Source organism: Nothobranchius furzeri, chromosome 19 (assembly GCF_043380555.1).
Source record: "Nothobranchius furzeri strain GRZ-AD chromosome 19, NfurGRZ-RIMD1, whole genome shotgun sequence".
Taxonomy (NCBI): domain Eukaryota; kingdom Metazoa; phylum Chordata; class Actinopteri; order Cyprinodontiformes; family Nothobranchiidae; genus Nothobranchius; species Nothobranchius furzeri.
The window spans coordinates 417162-436861 of record NC_091759.1 but is presented as its reverse complement, the minus strand read 5'-3'; the positions used below and the strand labels follow the sequence as shown (position 1 = coordinate 436861).

At 42.1% G+C, this 19700-nt stretch overlaps 1 protein-coding gene across 1 annotated transcript; it reads left to right on the top strand.

Annotated features, from left to right (window-relative positions):
• The first annotated feature begins 447 nt into the window (after positions 1 to 447).
• si:dkeyp-120h9.1 (Y+L amino acid transporter 2-like) lies at positions 448 to 18964 on the top strand. Its single transcript, XM_070547381.1, has 12 exons — positions 448 to 613; positions 7312 to 7441; positions 7758 to 7933; positions 8670 to 8812; positions 11685 to 11810; positions 15629 to 15773; positions 15848 to 15971; positions 16240 to 16343; positions 16419 to 16515; positions 16720 to 16869; positions 16962 to 17145; positions 18730 to 18964. The coding sequence occupies exons 1-12, from the start codon at positions 531 to 533 to the stop codon at positions 18822 to 18824; spliced, it is 1557 nt and encodes a 518-aa protein (XP_070403482.1). The 5' UTR covers positions 448 to 530; the 3' UTR covers positions 18825 to 18964.
• Positions 18965 to 19700: the final 736 nt, after the last annotated feature.

The window sequence follows — 19700 nt, the reverse complement described above, 5'->3', positions numbered from 1 at the left end:
AATAGCCTATTTTCATAAGAACATATTTAAACTTTATAATGTAAATAAAGACTACTATCTATCAGATATTTTGGCGCGAGTCTAAATTAAGGCCTAATATTATGATTAACACCAGTAAGTATTCTTATCCCAGGTTAAGTATTGATCTGTGTGTTTTATAACATTGTTGGACGTCTACATTCTTAATAGCAATTAAAGTAATTATAATTAGATTTGACAGGGGGAGGAAGCAGACAGGAAAGCTCCTCCCCCCGCCTCTCATCACTTCTAGCCTGTTCATGCGCCCCCGAGATCTAAAGGAGTAGACCCCACTTTTTACGCTTCGGATTATTGCCTTTACTACCAACACCTGGACGAAATGTGGTTGCTGTGTTACTTTCATTTGTTTTTAACTATAATTTGTACTGGTTTATTTTTTTATCTGGTTTTAATTTGACCCTTTTATCGGGTATTCTTGGTGTCTGTGTGGCGGTGGGTGGTGTTAACTATCCTCCGGCGGCGGTTGCTGATGAGGAGGAGCGTTCGAGCAGATGTTCCCTTGCTGGAAGTTGGTGACACAGCAGCAAGCACATGGGTCGCTGCTTGATCCAGTCGAGGAAGGGAACGCAGCCAGGTAACTGGGTTCCGTTTTACATCCTCCACCTAGATGTCACTGGAAGTTAGTGAGTGGCTTCTTAGTTTCCTCTCTAACTTCCTTTAATCTAATGCTAGCTTGATGTCCCGGCAACATCATGTGTGAACATCACCAGCTGCTTGAGTTATTAGCTAACTGCTAATCGCAGAGCCACCGTGAGTTGTGTTTAAATGGACGCAGGTAAGCCTTACGTCACCGTTTAAAGCTCGTGCTGGAGAAAACCACTTAATCGTTCCATCGTTTTCCATCTAAACTCGTATTTGTCCAGGTTGGCTAGTATTCGCGCTAAGTGTTGACAGCGCGCGCTAGTGGAAAAAAACGACCACCTGATTTGAGGGTGGTGTCATGCAGAGTTTCGCTACCAGTTTGGTTTTCACCGATGGTTTTCACACGGGTAACGAACACCGCGGTGGCGACGTTCTAGAGGTGTTTAGCCGACTTGTGTACACCAGTAAACTAGCACCCTTTGAGAGCGCGCCTAGCTCAAGTAGATGTGATGAAAACACGTTGCCGCTGGAGTCAGATTCCTGTATTTGTTTGTACATTATGTTTTTAGTGTAAGTTTGTAGCCGAAGAGTCTCCGAGCACAATGTGTGTTGTGCACACACACGCGCGCGCGCGCGCGCACGCACGCACGCACACACGAATAAACCAACATTTACAGGAAATAAGTCTGATTTTAGGAGAAAACGTGACCAAAAGTGTTACTTTTTGTTTACTTTAAACAGGGCAGTTCAGATTTTAGTATTTAAAAAATCCATATTTAAAACAAGTGTCTAGGAAATGAGATGTACTTCTGTGAAGGGTTCTGCTTTGTTTGCATCTATATTAGTAATACATCTAGTAATTGGATAAACTTGTGATAAACTTGTCTGGTTTTCAGCGGCTGTTGGAGGAAATATGGCCATTTGTTGCTAGAAAATGTTCTTCTAGCTTGTAAACAGAGGCGCATTAACTACAGGAGCCATATTGGCTTAAGGAGGCAGAACAGATGCTTGTATAATGTCATTGATCTAATCAGGAGGTGGGGAGGGGGTGGGGGGTTATCTGTTAAATACCAAATGCCACAGAGGGTTTAAATGTGTGGAACACTGAAAAAACATTTAAAAAAATCTTACTTCTGCCCCCTAGTGGTAGGCAACACAGGCTAAACATGAAAAAGGATTCTACACCTATCTCCTGCATTAATTTGATATAGAAAATGCACAGTAAACCTCTAAGATTTGAAAATCCTGACAGATCTATGACACATTGTCATTTAGCATTCGTGGACTCACCCATCTTGACTCTTGATAGGGAAGGCTGTTGTTAGTTTAGCATCAAGGAAACAGTAGAGAATGTCTCGACCACAGACATCATTTACGTAGATGCCCCGTGAACTGTTGTTGCCTGTTGGAGCTACTGTAGTGACCTGTCGCCATCTTGGATGGGTCTCCATTCAGCAGTAGTTAATTTATTTGTACTGATGAAGGTGCTTACCCAACTATAAACACATTTTATTATGCATTTTTACAAAATCAGATGGATGGTATAGCATGATAATTAAAATATTAATATATTTAAACAAAATAAATTCAAATATAAAATCCCAACAGGTAGGCTAGAAAGGTCATTAGTGTTTACCTGTTTGTAGCTACGGTTTTGCCGACAGCTGCCGGCTTCTTCAGGCTGACGCTGATGGTGGCGCGTCACTTCCTTCTCCGTTTATCTGCGGGCAGCAGAGGACGTTGTCGCCCTCTACTGCCCGCTCTCCCCTCTCCGACGATGCAGTCCCATGCGTGGTCCAGCGTGTAAACTCCGTCGTCCCTGTTCATGGTCCCACATCCACGTCTCCTTATCTCTATTGCTTCCTTGATCCATCTTTTGTATTTTTGTTGTTCAGTGGTTATGATCCGTGTGCTGTCCCAGTCCATTATATGGTTTTCTCTTAAGCAATGTTCTGTTACGGCCGACTTTTTCAAAACTGTTTCTGTGTTTAAAAAAGAACGAAAGCATGGATTTACAAAGACACAGCAAGAACACACCTAAGAAGGTCATTAGTGATCCCACGAGATCTGTTTTCAATAAGTATGCTGGTTGTTGCAACCGTAGGCTGCACAAAAATGGGCAAAGCTAACCGTTAGTATTAGCAACTCTACCACACAGCAGAACTCCTTCAGGCTTGTGGTATTTGTAGAGACAAAACATCAAAGCAAACCGAGTCAATGGTAGTCTCGTTGCTGTTAACTAGTCAGAGGTCCAGATATCAGGACAAAAGACAGCAAAACCTGCCATTTGAAGCTCAGCTTCAATGTGACTCACTTCCTGAAACTGATGCACCAGGGCTTTTTCCCCCAAACATGATTTACAAGACATTTGTTCCTACGAGATACCACTCCAAAAGTATTGATTAAATGAGTGTTCCACACCTTTAAAGTTTGTTCTTCCTAGGCATAAATTACTGTAGAGTTAAAATGTAAATGCTTTAGCATTAATCTCTTTGAATCGGTGCCGATGTTAGAATAATTAATATTTAAACCTGAGAGGCCCTGAGCTGTGACAGTGTTAGAAATAAATCCGGTCACAGCTGCTATTAGCATTGCTGTCAAACAGGTTTTTCAAAGGCATGGTCGGCCCGAGGCCTTCGCAAAAATGTGATGTGTCACTTAGTTTTGTTAACTATTTAGCAAACGTGTCTTATCTCGTGTGAAACGGAGCTCTCCATGTTTTCTTTTAAAGAAAGTCAAACACATTGTGGTTAAATTTAGTCTCTGGGTGTTTAATGTCACATTTTTCCTTTCTTTATTTAATGGTGAATTGTAGATTAGCATGTTGCTGATTTTCACTATTCCACGTCTGAGAGTTTGAGACCATTTTCAGCACCTTTGTGGGCCCAAATATTGATTTGTGATTTTTTTTACAAGTTGAATCATGAGCCACTGCATCATTTGGTTGAAAGTGTTGTTGGTTTAAGGTCCGCGGGGTCCAGTCCGTTGCTGGTTGCAGTCCAGGAGGGCCCCCGATCCGGCTCGGCCCTTTTATCTCCAGGGGAAGGATGTATGAAGGAAAAACACTCGAATCTTATAGCTATTACTTTGATAAGTAAATAAGATGGAAAAAAGACAGATTCGGTAGCTTCAAATTTAAATTGATTTATATAGAAAAGCAGGAAAATGGTACAGGAAACAGACCTGGGGCCTCATTTATCAAGCTTGCTTACGCGCACAAAACAGGGTTGGAAAACTGCGTAAGCAACTTTTCATGCAAACTTTGGGATTTATGAAAGAAAATTTAGCGGGAAAATGTGCGCAACTTTAAGTTGACTAAGGACCTGGCTTACGCACATGTTGGACATGGAGAACACCTGCAGTGCTGCTGCTGAGAAGGATACAATTATGAAATCCTGCAGCATTATCACTTGTACTGCTTTGTTTTCACACAGAACAAGACCCCCCACATGCACACACACATGCCCGTACACACACGTGCACGCACACTCACATGCGCGCACATGCACACGCGCACAAACACACACACACACACACAGCCTGAAGCGCAGAATACGGACAGGGAGACAGATTGAGACAGAACATCATGCGTCTGTGACAGTGTGTGTCCTGTCACTGTGACCTGATTGATCAAGCACCCTGGCTACTTGTACAGGTGAGATTTCCGTTTGGCTGACTGGTTAGCGCGCGTGACTTTCACCTGGGAGTCTGGGGATCGAATCCCGATTAGACCATTTTTCTTTATATCCGCCACAGATCTCGCTGAATAATTCACAACATTGACGGCTTCAGCAACGCTGTGCCACTCTGTGGATTTTCTCTTATTTGTTTTGCAAAAGTACTTCCTTTCATTGCTCCACCTCACCCACAAGTACCTCAATTTCTGTGAAATAGCGCTGCCTTGATCTACGGTCGCCATCGTCATTGGCGGAGCGCTGCAACAGCCGGCTTATGTATATGCGTGAGGTCCACAAGGCACTTTGTATTGACTATTTATGGCAGTAAGTGGGCGTGGTGAGGGCAATGCAGCTGAGAAACATTCTCGTTAGTCTCTGATTTATGAAGCGGAGATTGCGTGCAGCTGTGCGTACTCCATGTTGGATAGATCACAAAACTTCTTGGCGTCAGTACATTTTCTTTGCTGAGATTAAGTACGGTTTTAGTAAGGACTCTACGCAATGTTTGATAAATGAGACCCCTGGCCTCTCTGAATGCTATGAGCCCCGAGCCTCTGCTGGCATAATCTTAAATAGTTGTGGATCAGTACATGGAAATGTGTCAAGATACGTGTGCGTCACGAATCTTATCCTAAATGAACAAGGCGTGAGAATAATGGACGTATCTAGTCTGATTGTGTGAAGAACAAACACTCCAGCATACTTTGTGCACAGATAAATAATAGAGACACGATCTAAGCCATGTTCCAGGTTAAAGAAAGAAATAAAGAAAAAAATAGAGAAATTATCCAACAAAAGTTAAATAACTCGTTTACTCCTTATCAAAAATAAGAAGCATGTGAAATGCACTTAAAATGCCCGTTTCCACTTCCATAGTTAGCGGGTAATTTTACCGGATCATTGCGGCATGAGCCTAAAAGGATCATTTCTCAGACCAAAAATGGCATAGTGGAGTCACTGGGCGTGACTTGTGTTTAACTCATGTTGCTTGGTTGTTACTAAGAAGGAAATGATATTGGCGCATGTCGCCAAACAACCAGGATTTGTACATTTGAAAGAGCTGCTGGTGAAGTGGAGTGCAAAGGAAAAAGGTATGATAGGTTTCTAAACTTCCAATGCAGATGGATGTGACAGAATAACCCCCACAACGTCTGAATTTTGACCACTTTTCTCCTATAGAACATAAAAAAAAAAGATTTATTTTGGTCACTGAACGCTGCTTTTTTCCCTTTTTGGAATTATGTACGAATTTTTTTTTGAAAATCGTTAAAATGATGGTCTTACCCTGTACTGTGATATCATGTAGACAATATCTATTTTTTGCTAAAAATATCTCTTGTCTTGTAAAGCCCCATGCAAATTTGAATTGAACCCCGCTCAGCATTAGCCATTAGCATTAGATATCAGCTCAAGTGCAGATGTCCGTCACAGAACCTGTGCACATTTGCAAAAAAGTACCTAGACAGATGCAGAGTTGGAGACATTTCTTCTAGACAAGTTAAACAGAACAACTTGAGAATAATAGTTGTAAAACTGTATTTTAGCCCTTTAGTCGGCTAGAGGTGCACGTTTACGAATACGAAGTGTTGCTTCCGGGACAGAAGCTGGGATGGGGGCTTAACTCATTCACTGCCAATGACAACTAAAGTCGTCATTTGCATTCTTTTTACTGTTTGGGCATCGGAACGAGCCCCCGCATTGAGAGAACAAACACCTCAGCTCGGAAGCCGATCTTCATCCGCGTACGTCACACGTCACTTTATCAGGAAGCAGAACATCCATGTGTTGGGAGATCGCTTTGGGCCGTTCTTGTAAAAAAGGTGAGGCGCGAACCGGAAAAGCGTCTACCAATCACAATTCGACAACGGATTATGAAAGAACGGATAACGCTCGAAACACGCAGATTCTTCCCGATGTAAGAGGTGAGTCTCTGCTTTGTTTTGGTTGTTTTGGCGTCAACATCATCCTAGTGCGCAACGTTCTGTGACTCTTAAAACTGTAAAAACGGTGAGAAACGCTGGCAGCGAATGAGTTAAAGCTGCGATACATTTTTCCGCCTCTAGATGGTGTTCTGAGAAAACACTCCAGATTTCTGCTAGAAGAAGAAGAAGGCAGATCTTTTCTATAGCGCCACTTAAGATAAAAATCACGAGGCGCTTCACAAAATCAAAAAATGTAAAAGTATAAAAAAGAATTTAGAAAATGATTAAAAATATATTTAAATGAGCAAAAAATAGACATTTGTGATTAAAAATGTAAAGAAAGAGAGAGTGAACAGGAAAGAGGGAAATCAGTGGAGTGCTAGGCCTGGGCGACATGGTCTAAAGTCAATATCACGATATATTGAGGATTTCACCTCTTAACGATAAATGAACAATAACTACAGGTATGCGCAGGAACAAAAGCCGTCCACTAGATGGGTCGTTCACGTTTTTACGTGAATCAAGGAGGTAGAGCTGCTTGAAGGGACATGAATGTTGCCAACCTCCACACATCTTTTCATTTTTTTATTATCAAATTTATTGGCATGAGAAAAATTCTCGATAAAAGTCAGAAATTTCGACAACAATAAATTTTCGATTTATTGCCCAGCCCTACTTTCCACTTTAATGTTCACGGATGCCTTTTTGGCTCTGATCAGTGACATCACTCACTGCCGAAATGGTCGTGATGCTGACATCTTAGCAAAGCCCGGAAAGGGTCGATTTTCCATGGAGACATGACCGATCTTCCTCCTATAGTGAAAACACGGCAAATGAGACCAACTGTCCGTTTTCTTTTTTTACAGTGGCCCAGGGAAGAAGTGCACCTCAGATCGGCTGATGGAGATGGGAGTCATCTTTTTCTCTTCGTGACCTCTGACCTCCCTCTTATTGTCTCTTTTCCCCATTGAGTTCGGCCCTTTCCCTTGTTTTTCCTGTTTTAACAGTTGTGCTTTCCTGCTGACCCCTTGATCGTTCCTCGGCACTTTTCCTGTGGTCAGAGTTGAGCCTTAAAGCTGTAAATTCCTCAGGATGGTTGCTGAAGTGGACGCGGGTTCTCAGGGCGACGCCATCCGGCTGAAGCAGGAGATCTCCCTCCTCCATGGGGTGTGCCTCATCGTGGGAAATATGATCGGCTCTGGAATCTTTGTCTCACCTAAGGTGAGAATTTCTGCTTTTATAGCCGTATTATCTTTCCTGGCCTAGTTTATGTTTCCCCTCAGTCGTACTGAGAAAAAAAAACTAATATTGACCCACTTCTCTATACCAATGTTTACATGAACTCACGTGATCTACATTGGATTTAAACAGTTTGATTTGGAAAATTACATCTATTTCTAACATTTTTTTAGCTTTATGTTTGCTATTTTTAATAGTTTAGTTCATAATAGTGTCCTTATTGAATATTTTTGCCATGATTTGATCTATACTTCCAATTAATTCCTTATTTAATTTTATTTTTCAACGATTCCCACAGGGTGTTCTCATGTACACAGGCTCTTTTGGCTTGTCCCTGATAGTGTGGGCCATCGGAGGGGTGTTTTCTGTGTTTGGAGCATTATGCTACGCTGAGCTTGGAACCACTATTCGTAAATCCGGAGCCTCCTATGCCTACATTCTGGAGGCTTTTGGAGGATTCTTGGCTTTTATTCGGTATGTATGTGACCAGAAAATTACGGAAGGCCAAAAGTGCCACAGCACAGTAATTAAAACACTAAATATCTTTTTAATGTGTCAATTAATTAAATTTGAAATGAATGCCTAAATTAAATAATAGGTCTGTAAGATCAGTCAAAAAAACTGTTTTGTGATTAGTCAGCTGTACTCCATGGTTAACTTGTGATAAATCGCGGTTAACAACAAACCTAGTGGCTTAGTGGTAGAGTGTCACCCTTTACTGGGAGATCAGGGTTCAAATCCCACCAAAGACTAAAAATGCGACCCAACGCCTCCCTGCTAGACACTCGGCTTTAAAGGGGTTGGATTGGGGGTTAAACCACCGAATAGTTCCCGAGCACAGCCGGGTCTGCAGCTCACCTCTCCCCACGGAGATGGGTCGAATACGGAGATGTGATTTCCCCGGAGTGATGACGACTAACGGGACTTTAAATTAATAGCAGATTTTGTTTCTAATGTTTTTTAAAACAATAGAAACCGAAACCAACATGAAAAAATAAACAGTTTTTATGCAAATGTATTTGCAAAAATTCAAATCTGACAAATTTCTGTATTTCTAAAGATGCTGCGTTTTCAAAATGGATTCAACCGCATGGAGCAATGTATCCGTCTGACGTACCACAGGAGTACGTCATGGGTCCTCCTTTTAGGATGCTGTTTCAGGATGAAAGTAACTGCATTTAAACCCGGTTGCGTGTTTTTTTTATGTCAGCTTGTGGACGTCCCTGCTGATCGTAGAACCTGCCTGTCAGGCCGTGATCGCCTTGACCTTCTCCAACTACATGGTCCAGCCTTTCTATCCCACCTGCTTGGCTCCTTATTACGCTGTCCGCCTCTTCGCTGCCGCCATCATATGTAAGGCTTCTCTTGTGTTTACACATTTTTATCAGTGATAAAAAAACAACATGGCTGTATTGTTTAGTCTGCCGTTATGTTTGTTTTTGTGTACGTTTGAGGGTGTATTTGTAACATTTAGAAGTAGTGATGCACCGATATGAAGTTTTTGTGCCGATACTGATACCCGATATTAAGATCACTGCTATGGCCGATAACAGATATTTGCCGATATCAATATACTGGCATTAATGCTTCTAAAATCAGCAGATTTTGTATAGAATAAAAATTATTAAAGCTGATTTTACGTTAAGTACACACACCACACACACATTTACGCCTTTGAGATGATTACGATCACTATGATATGACTAAACACCCTCTGAAACAGGCAAACAAATGGTGACAAGATGGAAAAAAATATCGGTTGTACATCGGCCTGCTACCGATATTGATGCCGATATATTGTCCATCCCTATTTTGAAGGCCTCACTTTGAAGAAATGGCATTGACATCCTGATGACTGACATGCTAACCACTAGTTTAGACTAAACTAGCGCTGCAATGTTCAAACAACTCAGATCTTTAACATTTCTTAGCAGTTTTTAAGAGATATAAATAAATTGCTGCTTGTAAATAACCAGAGAAGTTCATATAAACACCAATCAGTGGTGGAAATGTAAGGAACATATCTTTAAGCTGCAGGAAATAAGATGATGGAGGAAATGCTATTTTTATCTACAATAACTTATTTAGTTGATGTTATTATGTTGTTTTATAGATTACTATAAAACAACATAATAACATAATTTATAGTTTAGATTTTTACATTAAAACAACACAACATAGAATTTGGCTTTTTTGTTGGTTGAATTTTTCAACTGAGTAAAGTTTCATTCCTTAGTCGGTGGTGTAGAGTTGACAATCTACATACTAGGATTTAACGCTGTTTGCTATCAGCTTTGTTAGATCCTGAGAAAGATCAAACAAATTAGCATATGAAGCTTATATTTACATAAATATTCATGGATATTTATATAATCAATAGAAGTTCATACACCAACGGGCTTGGTCTGTATTTAATCCATCCATCCATTTTCTGAACCCGCTTTGTCCGTGTAGGGTCTTGGAGGGGGGGGGGGGGGGGGGGGGGGCTGGTGCCTATCTCCAGCGGTCAATCCAAAGATTAATATTTAATTTAAGATATTTAAATTAATAGCAAAAGTTTATTTATTAAACCAGAAGACTTCATGGAATATTTGCTTATTCAATAAACAAATATACACCATTCTGTGTTTCATTTCAAATAAGAGTCAGGTTTAAAAAGAATTTATTACTAACAATTTAAAAATGACAATTTATAACGGCTTTGATATTCAAACTTGGTATTAAATGCAACTTGTGTCTGAATGGAAGCTAAAATGAAATGCGTGTGTTTGGATGCATGGATGGAATCTCAGAAGGTTCCTATCAGAGAGAGAAACGCGTTCTGGGTGAAAAAGTTGTTTTGCAGCTAACTAAGTTGTTTCTTAGAGAGAACAGCATCGGACGCAATCTGTGTTCTACCTCACCGATCAGACGACCCTCTGTGTGGATTCGGAGGTCAAAGGGAGGATGTTGTCAGCCTCTGGGTACTCGGTCCGGTAGGGAAGACCCGAGTGGTACCGACTCTCTGGTCCAAGAGTTGCCGCAGGGCACACAGGTGTTGAGTTTGCGTCTTAACTTAACTCTGAAGGAGTTACGTCAGCTGGTGCAGGTGGCGTTTATTCGGAGCGATTCTATCGGCGTGATAGAACAGCTTAGTGAGTCTTCGGCTGGCCGACCCTTATCCTCTGGGGCTCTCGTGCCACAGAGAGCTTTTGGTTGGTTCAGAACTGAACTTGAACTGAGGAGTTTTTGGTTTTATTAAACCTCAGAACACGCCCTCTCAGAGATAGAAAGCTTTGGTTATGAAGCAAAGACATGAGGTGCAGTTACCTTTACCCTGATTCAGTCCCCTGCATGGTGTGTATAAGTGTACATGACCTTCTGGTTACTGATCAAACGTTACTGATTATCATAAATTATTATTATTAACCAAAGAATAAGTCATTTCAGTAATTAAATACATTTATAATGAACCACGATGATTATTCATGATGATTATTTATGAACCTTGTAATAAACAGTGAAAAGAGTTTATTAGAATGGTTATTTTAAATCTTGAAGTGTCCTTCATCTTGGGACGGAACAGCAGACAGATAAAAGCAGTCAGATTACTGATGGTTTAGCAGACTTTATGTCTCCTGTAACGGATAATCTGTGGATAGAAGTACAGCCAGGGCAGCGTGACCCAGCTAGGGAAGTGTGACCTTTGGGTCACAAATGAGGCCATTCAAGTCGCTACAGTGGTTAACAGTGGATCTCTTTGTTCCTTCTAGTGAAAGTGAAATATAACACTTCCTCTTCCATAAAACGTGTCTGAAGTTCACCTTTAGAACATATGAAGTCGGCTGTGTTTAAGTAAACTTGTGTGAGAGGCGCAGACGTGAGAAATAACACTTTAATTCCACCTTAAAGCACCTCTGCTTCGGTAAAAACTGTCGTTGGGCTTATCTGTGAGGCAAATGCACCTGTTGAGTCTTTAACCTGTTGCTACCTGGAGAGAAAAGCAGGTTTCCAGCAGATCAGGTTCACCTGAAGGTAGAACTCTGGCTGCTGTGAGGATGGGAGATCCGGTTCCTGTACAAACTGCTCCCAAATGTTTTCACTGAGCTGCTTTTCTCAGTGTTTAATTCACTTTTTTGTATCTTCGGGTCATTTATTAGTTGATTTGGTGATTGCTTAATACTAAAATGGATCAGTTAGCTGCTGTTTTTAATGATGTTTTCTACTTTCTTGTCTTTATTTGCAGGTTTACTCACAGCGGTAAACTGTATGAAAGTCAAATGGGGGGCGATCCTTCAGGTCATCTCCACTGTGGCTAAAGTCCTCGCGCTCATCGTCATCATCATCACCGGCATGGTTAAGCTTGGCCAAGGTATGGTTGGGCTTCCTCGTTATTTTCTGAGCGGGAGACGCCGTGGCGCTGTGTAGGAATTAAGCTGGAATGTTGTTGAGTTACTGAATAGCCTGGAAGGCGTGGCCGTCGGAGCAGAAATCCCTTTTTTTAATGGAATTTCTCCATCTTGAGACCAAATGAGATCTTTGCATTCTTATTTTAGAAGTTTTCAAATTACAGTTTTATTTCCTGGTCAACTGTGACTTTGAACTAGTCCAAGTTGAAATTGGAGCAGACTGCAAGATTTAAGGTGGATATGTTTTTCTGGAGCATTTTTAATTTTATTTTTTCCGTATTGCTTTAAAAGCTCTTAAAACACAGATCTCCACCACTAAATATGTGTTTTTGTCAAGAAATGAATCATTTTAATTGCACGTGAAACCTGCTATCCTGGAAGAACCTCACCCGAGCACCGAGTCTTGCTCTTAATCGGATCCTGATCCACCCATCGAACTGCCCTCTGTCCAGCCCTCCCACCTCTACTCACGTGTCTTTCCGTACAAACGGCACGTTCTGTACTCGGGTCAGCTGAACAGGAAGTGGGGAAAAAAAACTGGTGTAGCTAGTTTGACAGACAAAATGTTCTGCTCTGTTTAAAAATTTAATTGGAAGAGTTCTGTGTAGAGGTGGAGGCGTGTGTGTCTGGGGAGCTGTCAGAAGAAAGTGCAGCGAGTCGGAGGAGGTTCGGGGCGGATTCTGGAGGATTTGATCCGTTTGTGGCAAGGTGGATAAACGAGGGCCCGGGCGGGATTCGATCCCCAGACTCCCGGATGAGAGTCATACGCTCTAACCAGTCAGCCAAAGGGACATCCCCTTGGCCAAGTAGCCAGGGCGCATGATCAATCGGGACACTGTGGCAGGACACTCGCACTGTCACACGTTGTTCGTGGGGTTTTCCCAGATAGTTGGTGGCGCTGAGCCGCTCGGCACTCTTACATGAGCATTTAAGTCGATCTAAAGTAATAAACTGGGAGCCTTCCGTGTCTGCATACTTCTGGTTAGCTTGTAGCAGCACAGATGGTAAACAAGTGCTGGTGAGAGTGAAGCGGACAAAGTCGAAACAGGATACGCCCAAGGACCGAAGGAATGGACAACCGCAACGCTGCAGCACAGCTTATTTGATGCGTAATGCACGCTTTGGTGGCGTTGCACGTGTCACTCAGTCGCGATATCGGTATCAGCTCGACTGGGCCGTTTACATGCAGATGAAGTCTTGTTTCCCATGTTATCTGGGTGCTTCAGCACAATGAGAACCGGCTCGCCCTCAGCAAGACGGACGTGTTTACATGCATTTAAAAAGAACATCAGTCTAAGTTTGGTTTTCTGATGTAAACACGTTGAATGTGATCTCGAAGTTTAAGAATAAACCAAGAAAGCTGCAAACTATCTAGTTTTTCACCATTAAAACACCAAACTATATTAGCTAGCGTAGTAACTCATTAGGCGGTTACGTAGGTAGCACAAGTCGCCAACAACGGGTCGAAAACATAAGATAGCTTGATGTTTTTATGGTTTTTTTTTTAGAGGGATGTCCCGATCCGATCACATGCTCGGAAATCGGCCCCGATCGATCACGTGGTTTCAGACTCGATTGGGACTTGGGATTTACTTCCTGATCCAAGCCCTGATCCGGAGTCGGATACTGGGTTCAATTTACAGGAGAGCAACTTGGTTCTCCTTCAAGGTTGTAAGGCTCCCCTGAAGCCCTTAACTTACACACCCAGAAGGAGCCCAAAAAAGATCCAGTTTCTACCTTTATTATATTATTTATATGGACTCAGCGTAGCGGGGGTGCTTTTGAGCAGAGCGGCAGACAGACGCTGATTATTCATGAACTCCAGCTGCGTTCTGCACACGGCCACAGTAACATTTTCTAAGTTTCTAAGTGGCGTCACCAAAAATATACAATTAACACACAGTCATTCGTGCCCGTTCATTTTCTCTCTGGTAAGTTCTGTCTGTATTTGAGCATGACGTGTGGACGCGCTCGCGCTGCAGCGCTCTAGTGATGTGTCGGTCGCGAACGAACCGGCTCTAAGAGCCGGCTCTTTGAAGTGAACGACGGGAGCCGGCTCGTCATTGGGAGCCGTCCCCTCCCCCCTCCCCCCTTGCTTTGGTGAAAGCCACAGGCGATTGGTCAACCTGTGTAACTGCGTGTCCAGACTGTCCACACACAGAGCAGTAGGGGGTGGGGAAGAGGGAGGATCAGAATCACACACAGCAGAGCACATGCGGGCGGAGAGAGAGGAGAGTGCGACGAAGACGGTGAGAAAATGAGCGCCAGCAGTCGGAAAGTTGAGATTTCTTAAAATGTTCAGTTATTAAATCCATAGCAATGATAAATATATGATATATTGCATGTTTTTACATTAGTAAATCATTTTACATATAGTTTTGCGTTATTTTGGTTATAAATTGTACTCTACACAACACAAAATCTGAGGAGCCACTTGGGAGCTGAAAGAGCCGGCTCTCTAAAAAGAGCCGAATTCCCATCACTACAGCGCTCGTCACTGGCACAGCCGGGCGGCGCGGCGCATGCTCTGCTTTTTTGCGGTCAGGAGATCAATTTGATCTGCTAGTTAAAAAGTTACTTGTGAGGTGAAAAAGAAGGAAAGCAGGCAGGAGTTTTTCTGGAGGACTGGGAGATGCAGGAAGATCAGAGACAGACAGGACAGGAAGATCAGAGACAGACAGGACAGGAAGACGGGAAAATAAAAAGCAAGAAAAAAAAAACAAAGTTCTTAAAAAATAAAATGTAGTTAGATTTATCCCACTACACGTTTGTACCTGTATAAAGCAATCATTTATCAGCATGTAGTATTTATATAGTTGATACAGTTCAGATCATCTTCAAAGCTCCGCCCCATGCCCAGGGGCGTATCTAAGCATTTTGGGGGCCGAGGCAAAATAGACCCCCTGCCAGGTATTTTAAGTTGAAGTGCTATCTGTTTTTATATTAGACTTTTTATATTTGCAATAAAGTCCAAAAGTGAAGAATTTATGTTATTTATTACTTGATTGCTCAAGCTACCTCACAGAAGTGATCTGTTGTTCAAAATTAAAATAAAAAGGTAATTAAATAAAAAATAAGGAACATTCTGGAACTGTTTCTTCCTTTCCTTTTTTTTATGTATCGGATTGGGACTCTGTATTGGCAGATTCTCAAAATCAAATGACTCGGACTCAAGGGACATCCCTATTTTTTGATGGGATTCATTTTGTCTGGTGTTGCTCAGTTTTTCCAGTCAGATTCTGTAACTCTTAGGGAGAGCCTGAAGAACGGGTTTGGACCTTTTGAAATGTTGCTTTTCATGATGTTGCGTTCTCGAACCACCTTCTCCATTAACTTCTCCGGCACCTTCGAGAGTAAAGATGCAGCAAAACAAATTCGCTGGAGATTGGCTGAATTGGTGGTCAGGAAATCTAAATCCCAAGTTTACGTTTTTATTTTCCTGGTCAGTGAACGCACCGTTGCAAAGTGCTATTTTCATATAGTAGTCGGATCTTCTGCTAAATATTGTTCACGGAATGAAAAAAACATCAGAAATCGGCCCCTTCAAACTGGAATCGGTGCATTTCGAAATGTCTTTTTCTATAAATGAATGAAGTTAAAGAGTGAAAACCTTTGAGGTTGATTCTGATGTAAAGATGGCTCCGTTAGCAGTCCCATGGCACATCAATCTGAAATCGGCGTTCTGTGCACAGATTCCTTCAGCAAATAAAGCTTTCCTTTGAATTAAACTAAAGCCGAGAAGAAGTAAACCAGTTAAATTAACTCTGACCGTTTTGAGCAGGTTTCAACCACAACTTTGAGGACTCGTTTAGAGGCTCCAAGCTGGACCCTGGCGACATGGCCTTGGCTCTTTACTCGGCGCTGTACTCGTACTCCGGCTGGGATACGCTCAACTTCATCACAGAGGAGATCAAGAATCCAGAAAGGTGCCGGCTTTTCAAAACATCTTTTAAAGAAAGGATCGTTTCACACAAAACGCTAAACCCGTGTTTCCTTGCAGGAATCTACCTTTATCCATTGCGATTTCCATGCCCCTCGTCACCATTATCTACATCCTAACCAACGTGGCCTACTACGTCGTCATGGATCCGGACACTGTGCTCAGCAGCGAGGCCGTTGCCGTGGTGAGCGGGTGCGATCTCCCCTTGGTTCCAGTCTGGTTCATGGAAGATGCTCCCTGGGGATTGTGGGAGCAGCAGCTTCATTTAGCTAAAGACGTTAGCGCTCCACAGAGGAACGAGTGGAAGTTCATGATGTGATTAGACCTCTGGTAGAGGAAGAGTTGTTTACTGTCGGTGACATCCCATCTTTTCCGTGTGCCTGAAATCTGAGGCTTTTTACCAGCAGATATTCTGGATTGTTGGTCAAATTCACTCCTGCGTGTCTTCTCAGACGTTTGCGGACGAGGTGCTGGGTTGGGCTCGATGGCTGATTCCCATTTCTGTGGCGATTTCCTGCTACGGAGGTCTCAACTCCTCCATCATCGCTGCCTCCAGGTCCGTAAACACAAACCCAATCATGTCTTCACAGAACGATCAAAGCAACCTGCTTTTTGTTTTTGGCTCTTGCAGGTTGTTTTTCGTTGGATCTAGGGAACGCCACCTTCCCAACATCCTGTGCATGATCCACATCAAGCGTTACACTCCGATCCCAGCGCTGCTTTTTAACGTTGGTCTCAACTTTTGAATGAAAACACGCAGCAGATTCTAACAGAACTTTCAGATGTTAGTCGTTGGATTTCCATTGATTACGTTTTAGAGTTGGCCTGATCCAAGATGGCCACCGCAGCCAACACCTAAACGTAGTTTAGATAATCCTAGGCCTACATTTGGATCCTTTATTGTAGTTTCTGTGTTTGTTCTGCTCTCTCAGGGCGCCATGTCTCTGCTGTACCTCTCTGTGCCCGACGTCTTCCAGCTGATCAACTACTTCAGTTTTAATTACTGGCTCTTCATCGGCATGTCCATAGCCAGTCAGATCTACCTTCGCTTCAAAGCGCCTGACATGCCGCGACCTGTAAAGGTAGCCGAGTCGCCACCATCCTTTAGATTGTATGTCTGCAGTGTTCCTGCTTGTTTTCAACCTAATTAGTTTGTTTTTGCCCCTCCCCTCAGCTTTCCCTGTTCTTCCCAATCGTTTACTGCTTGTGCAGCGTTTTCCTGGTGGTGGTGCCTCTCTACAGCGACACCATCAACTCCCTGGTTGGGATCGCCGTGGCTCTATCCGGCATTCCGGTTTACTTCATCTGCATCCATCTGCCTCCCAGCTCCAGACCAGCCTTCCTCGACAAAACCATCGGTAAAGGGGGAGGAAGAGTTTATTTGTGCCTCTGAACAGTTCAGTTTAGAGGGATTTCCTGCTTCTAGTGTCCAAGTTTCACCATTTAAAGAGCAAGTCACCCCCAAATCAATTTTTTTCCTGATAAACTATATAAATGTGTGTCTAATCGTGCTGCAGACACGTGTAGTCAATAGTTTAGCACTTAAGTGCGTTTTAGTTAAAATTTAAATTTTCTGCCTAAAACTATCAGTGTTGTGCCGATGTCAGGTAAAAACTCTGCACTGCATTTGAATTTAAATCTGCCATCGCTATTGGCTAAGAGGTACCCTAGAACGTTATCTGGTACCATGTGATGTCACAATGTCGTTGTGAGCCTGCGTGTGTGTGTGTGTGTGTATTTGTTAGCGGCTCCGCCCTCTCGGTCTGCTAGGCAACAGCATTTGTTGCATTTTTCAAACAGGAAGTGGGAGTGAAGTAATACTCCGGAAGGGGGTGACTTGCTCTTTAAATGTGAGAAAAGTGATTTTTATTTGTGCCGTTTTTTTAAAAATAGCCTCTAGATTTACTGAAATGAATCAGTCAGAAGGATTTGGAGACGTAAAACCTGTTTACCCTGGGATAGCGCTGCAGCCTCCATCTTTATTTTTCCTGTTGAGGGAATCATCTGTAACAACAGAAGGAAAGTTTTGGGTTATCTTGAATCTCTTTGTTTTATTTCTGCATTTGAGTACTTTTGACGATCAAAAATTAGCATTTTAGATTAATTGTACACACGAATCTAGCCCCAGGTGTGAATGCACGTAAATACCAGCTACTCTTCACCCTTAAAGGCCTGCTGATTGGAATCAGGTGTGTTGGAACAGGGAAACGACTAAAACATGCTAGATAGCAGCCCTATTGTTTATGGTTAAGACTATTGGCCTCCAACACGGTTTCTACTGGACTCCTATCCTGCATGTTTTAGTTGTTTCCCCTTCTCAAATGAACCTGATTTAATAACCGAATTACCGGTTAAGCCTGTTAATCACCTAATGGTTAAACTCAGGTGTGTCGGAGCAGAGAAACAACTAAAATGTCAATTTGGGGGCCGCCAAGGACGAGAAGTGCCCTCGTTTAGATGACCAGGCAACAACTTTACTGGCTAATATAATCAGGATTATCCAGAATGACTGTACTGGTGGACCTAATCCAGATTAGGATTCTTCGTAAATATTTTGAAGCTTTTAAACAACGAATCAGAAGTAATTTGGTTTAGTTTCACATAGTTTCCTTTTCTAAGACTTTTATTAGTTTCATGTTTATGAAAACCTTATTTTTATTGATCAGCAGCAAACATTCTTGGTTTCTAAGCGAATAATCAGACTAACTTTTGCAGCAGAAAGATTAAGAGCTTGTGTCAATCCAAGTAAAAATGTCGTGACTTGGCGATAAGAGGGATTAAGATTACACTTTCAAAAGTCCAAAGTGCGTCGAGCCTTTACATGTTTGAAGTGATCCGTGTGCGTTTGTGCTTTTAAAACTCCCGTCGCTAAGAAAATGCTTTAAAACAAGAAATATTTTTGGAATAATGAATTTAAAATGAATCTTTTGTTGTCTTTGCAGATAAAATCTCTCTGTTCACTCAAAAGCTGTGCATGTGCTGCGTGGCCTCGCCGGACATCGACCTAGACAACATCGACCCAGAAAAAATAGAATAATTAAAATGTTCTAAAACAGCAAAGGATTCTGGGAGGAGCGTAAACAAAGATGAGCTCAGACATCAGAAATGTTTTTTTCCTGGGTTTGAAACAACGCGAGGACAAAAACCTTTTTTTTACCTCACAGGAACTCACAGCAACATTTTTGCACATTTTCGTTTATTTTTGCTGATATTTGGGAACTTTTATTCCTGTTACTGAAGGACCAACGCAGATGTTCATTTTGAAGGAGCTCATTCACAAAATAAAAGTGCATTTTGTTTGTATTTTCTGTAACTTCAATCATTCATTCATCACCAGATATGTCCCGTTTCTCTTTGACCTTCAGATATTTTTTGCTTGGATCTTTTTTCACCCTTAAAAGGTTTAAACTTCAGGTTCCTCTGACGTTCATCAAGAGTCGAAAGGTTTTGAAGCTTTCACTCAAACTGTCACAGGTCACAGCGCATTTATTTTTTAAATTTTGATAAATTAATTAGATTTTTTTTTCTCATTCTAAATGTTTAGAAGTGACCCTCCGGATGGACCATGCTGGTGTGCACATGTTGCTGTAGAGTCCTCCTAATCTTGACTCATAAATCTATGAATAAATAAAGGACATTTAAGTATAATAATGCAGCTAGTGGACCAAGTCTCTGCTCTCTGATCATGTCGAAGTCAATTTGGTGTTTGTGCCTTCAGAGTCGTGAAAAGGTCCTTTTCCTAATTTTCATTTAAATGTGTTCGTGTGACGAATCTTGAGCTCAATCCTCAACAGCCAAATGATTTACTGTTGCGTCCTGACTGCATCTCAGACCACCGGCTGGTTATTGACGAGCATTTTTCGGTCTAGATCGTGAGCATTTCTACCTGCTATCTCTGAGAGTTTAGACGTCG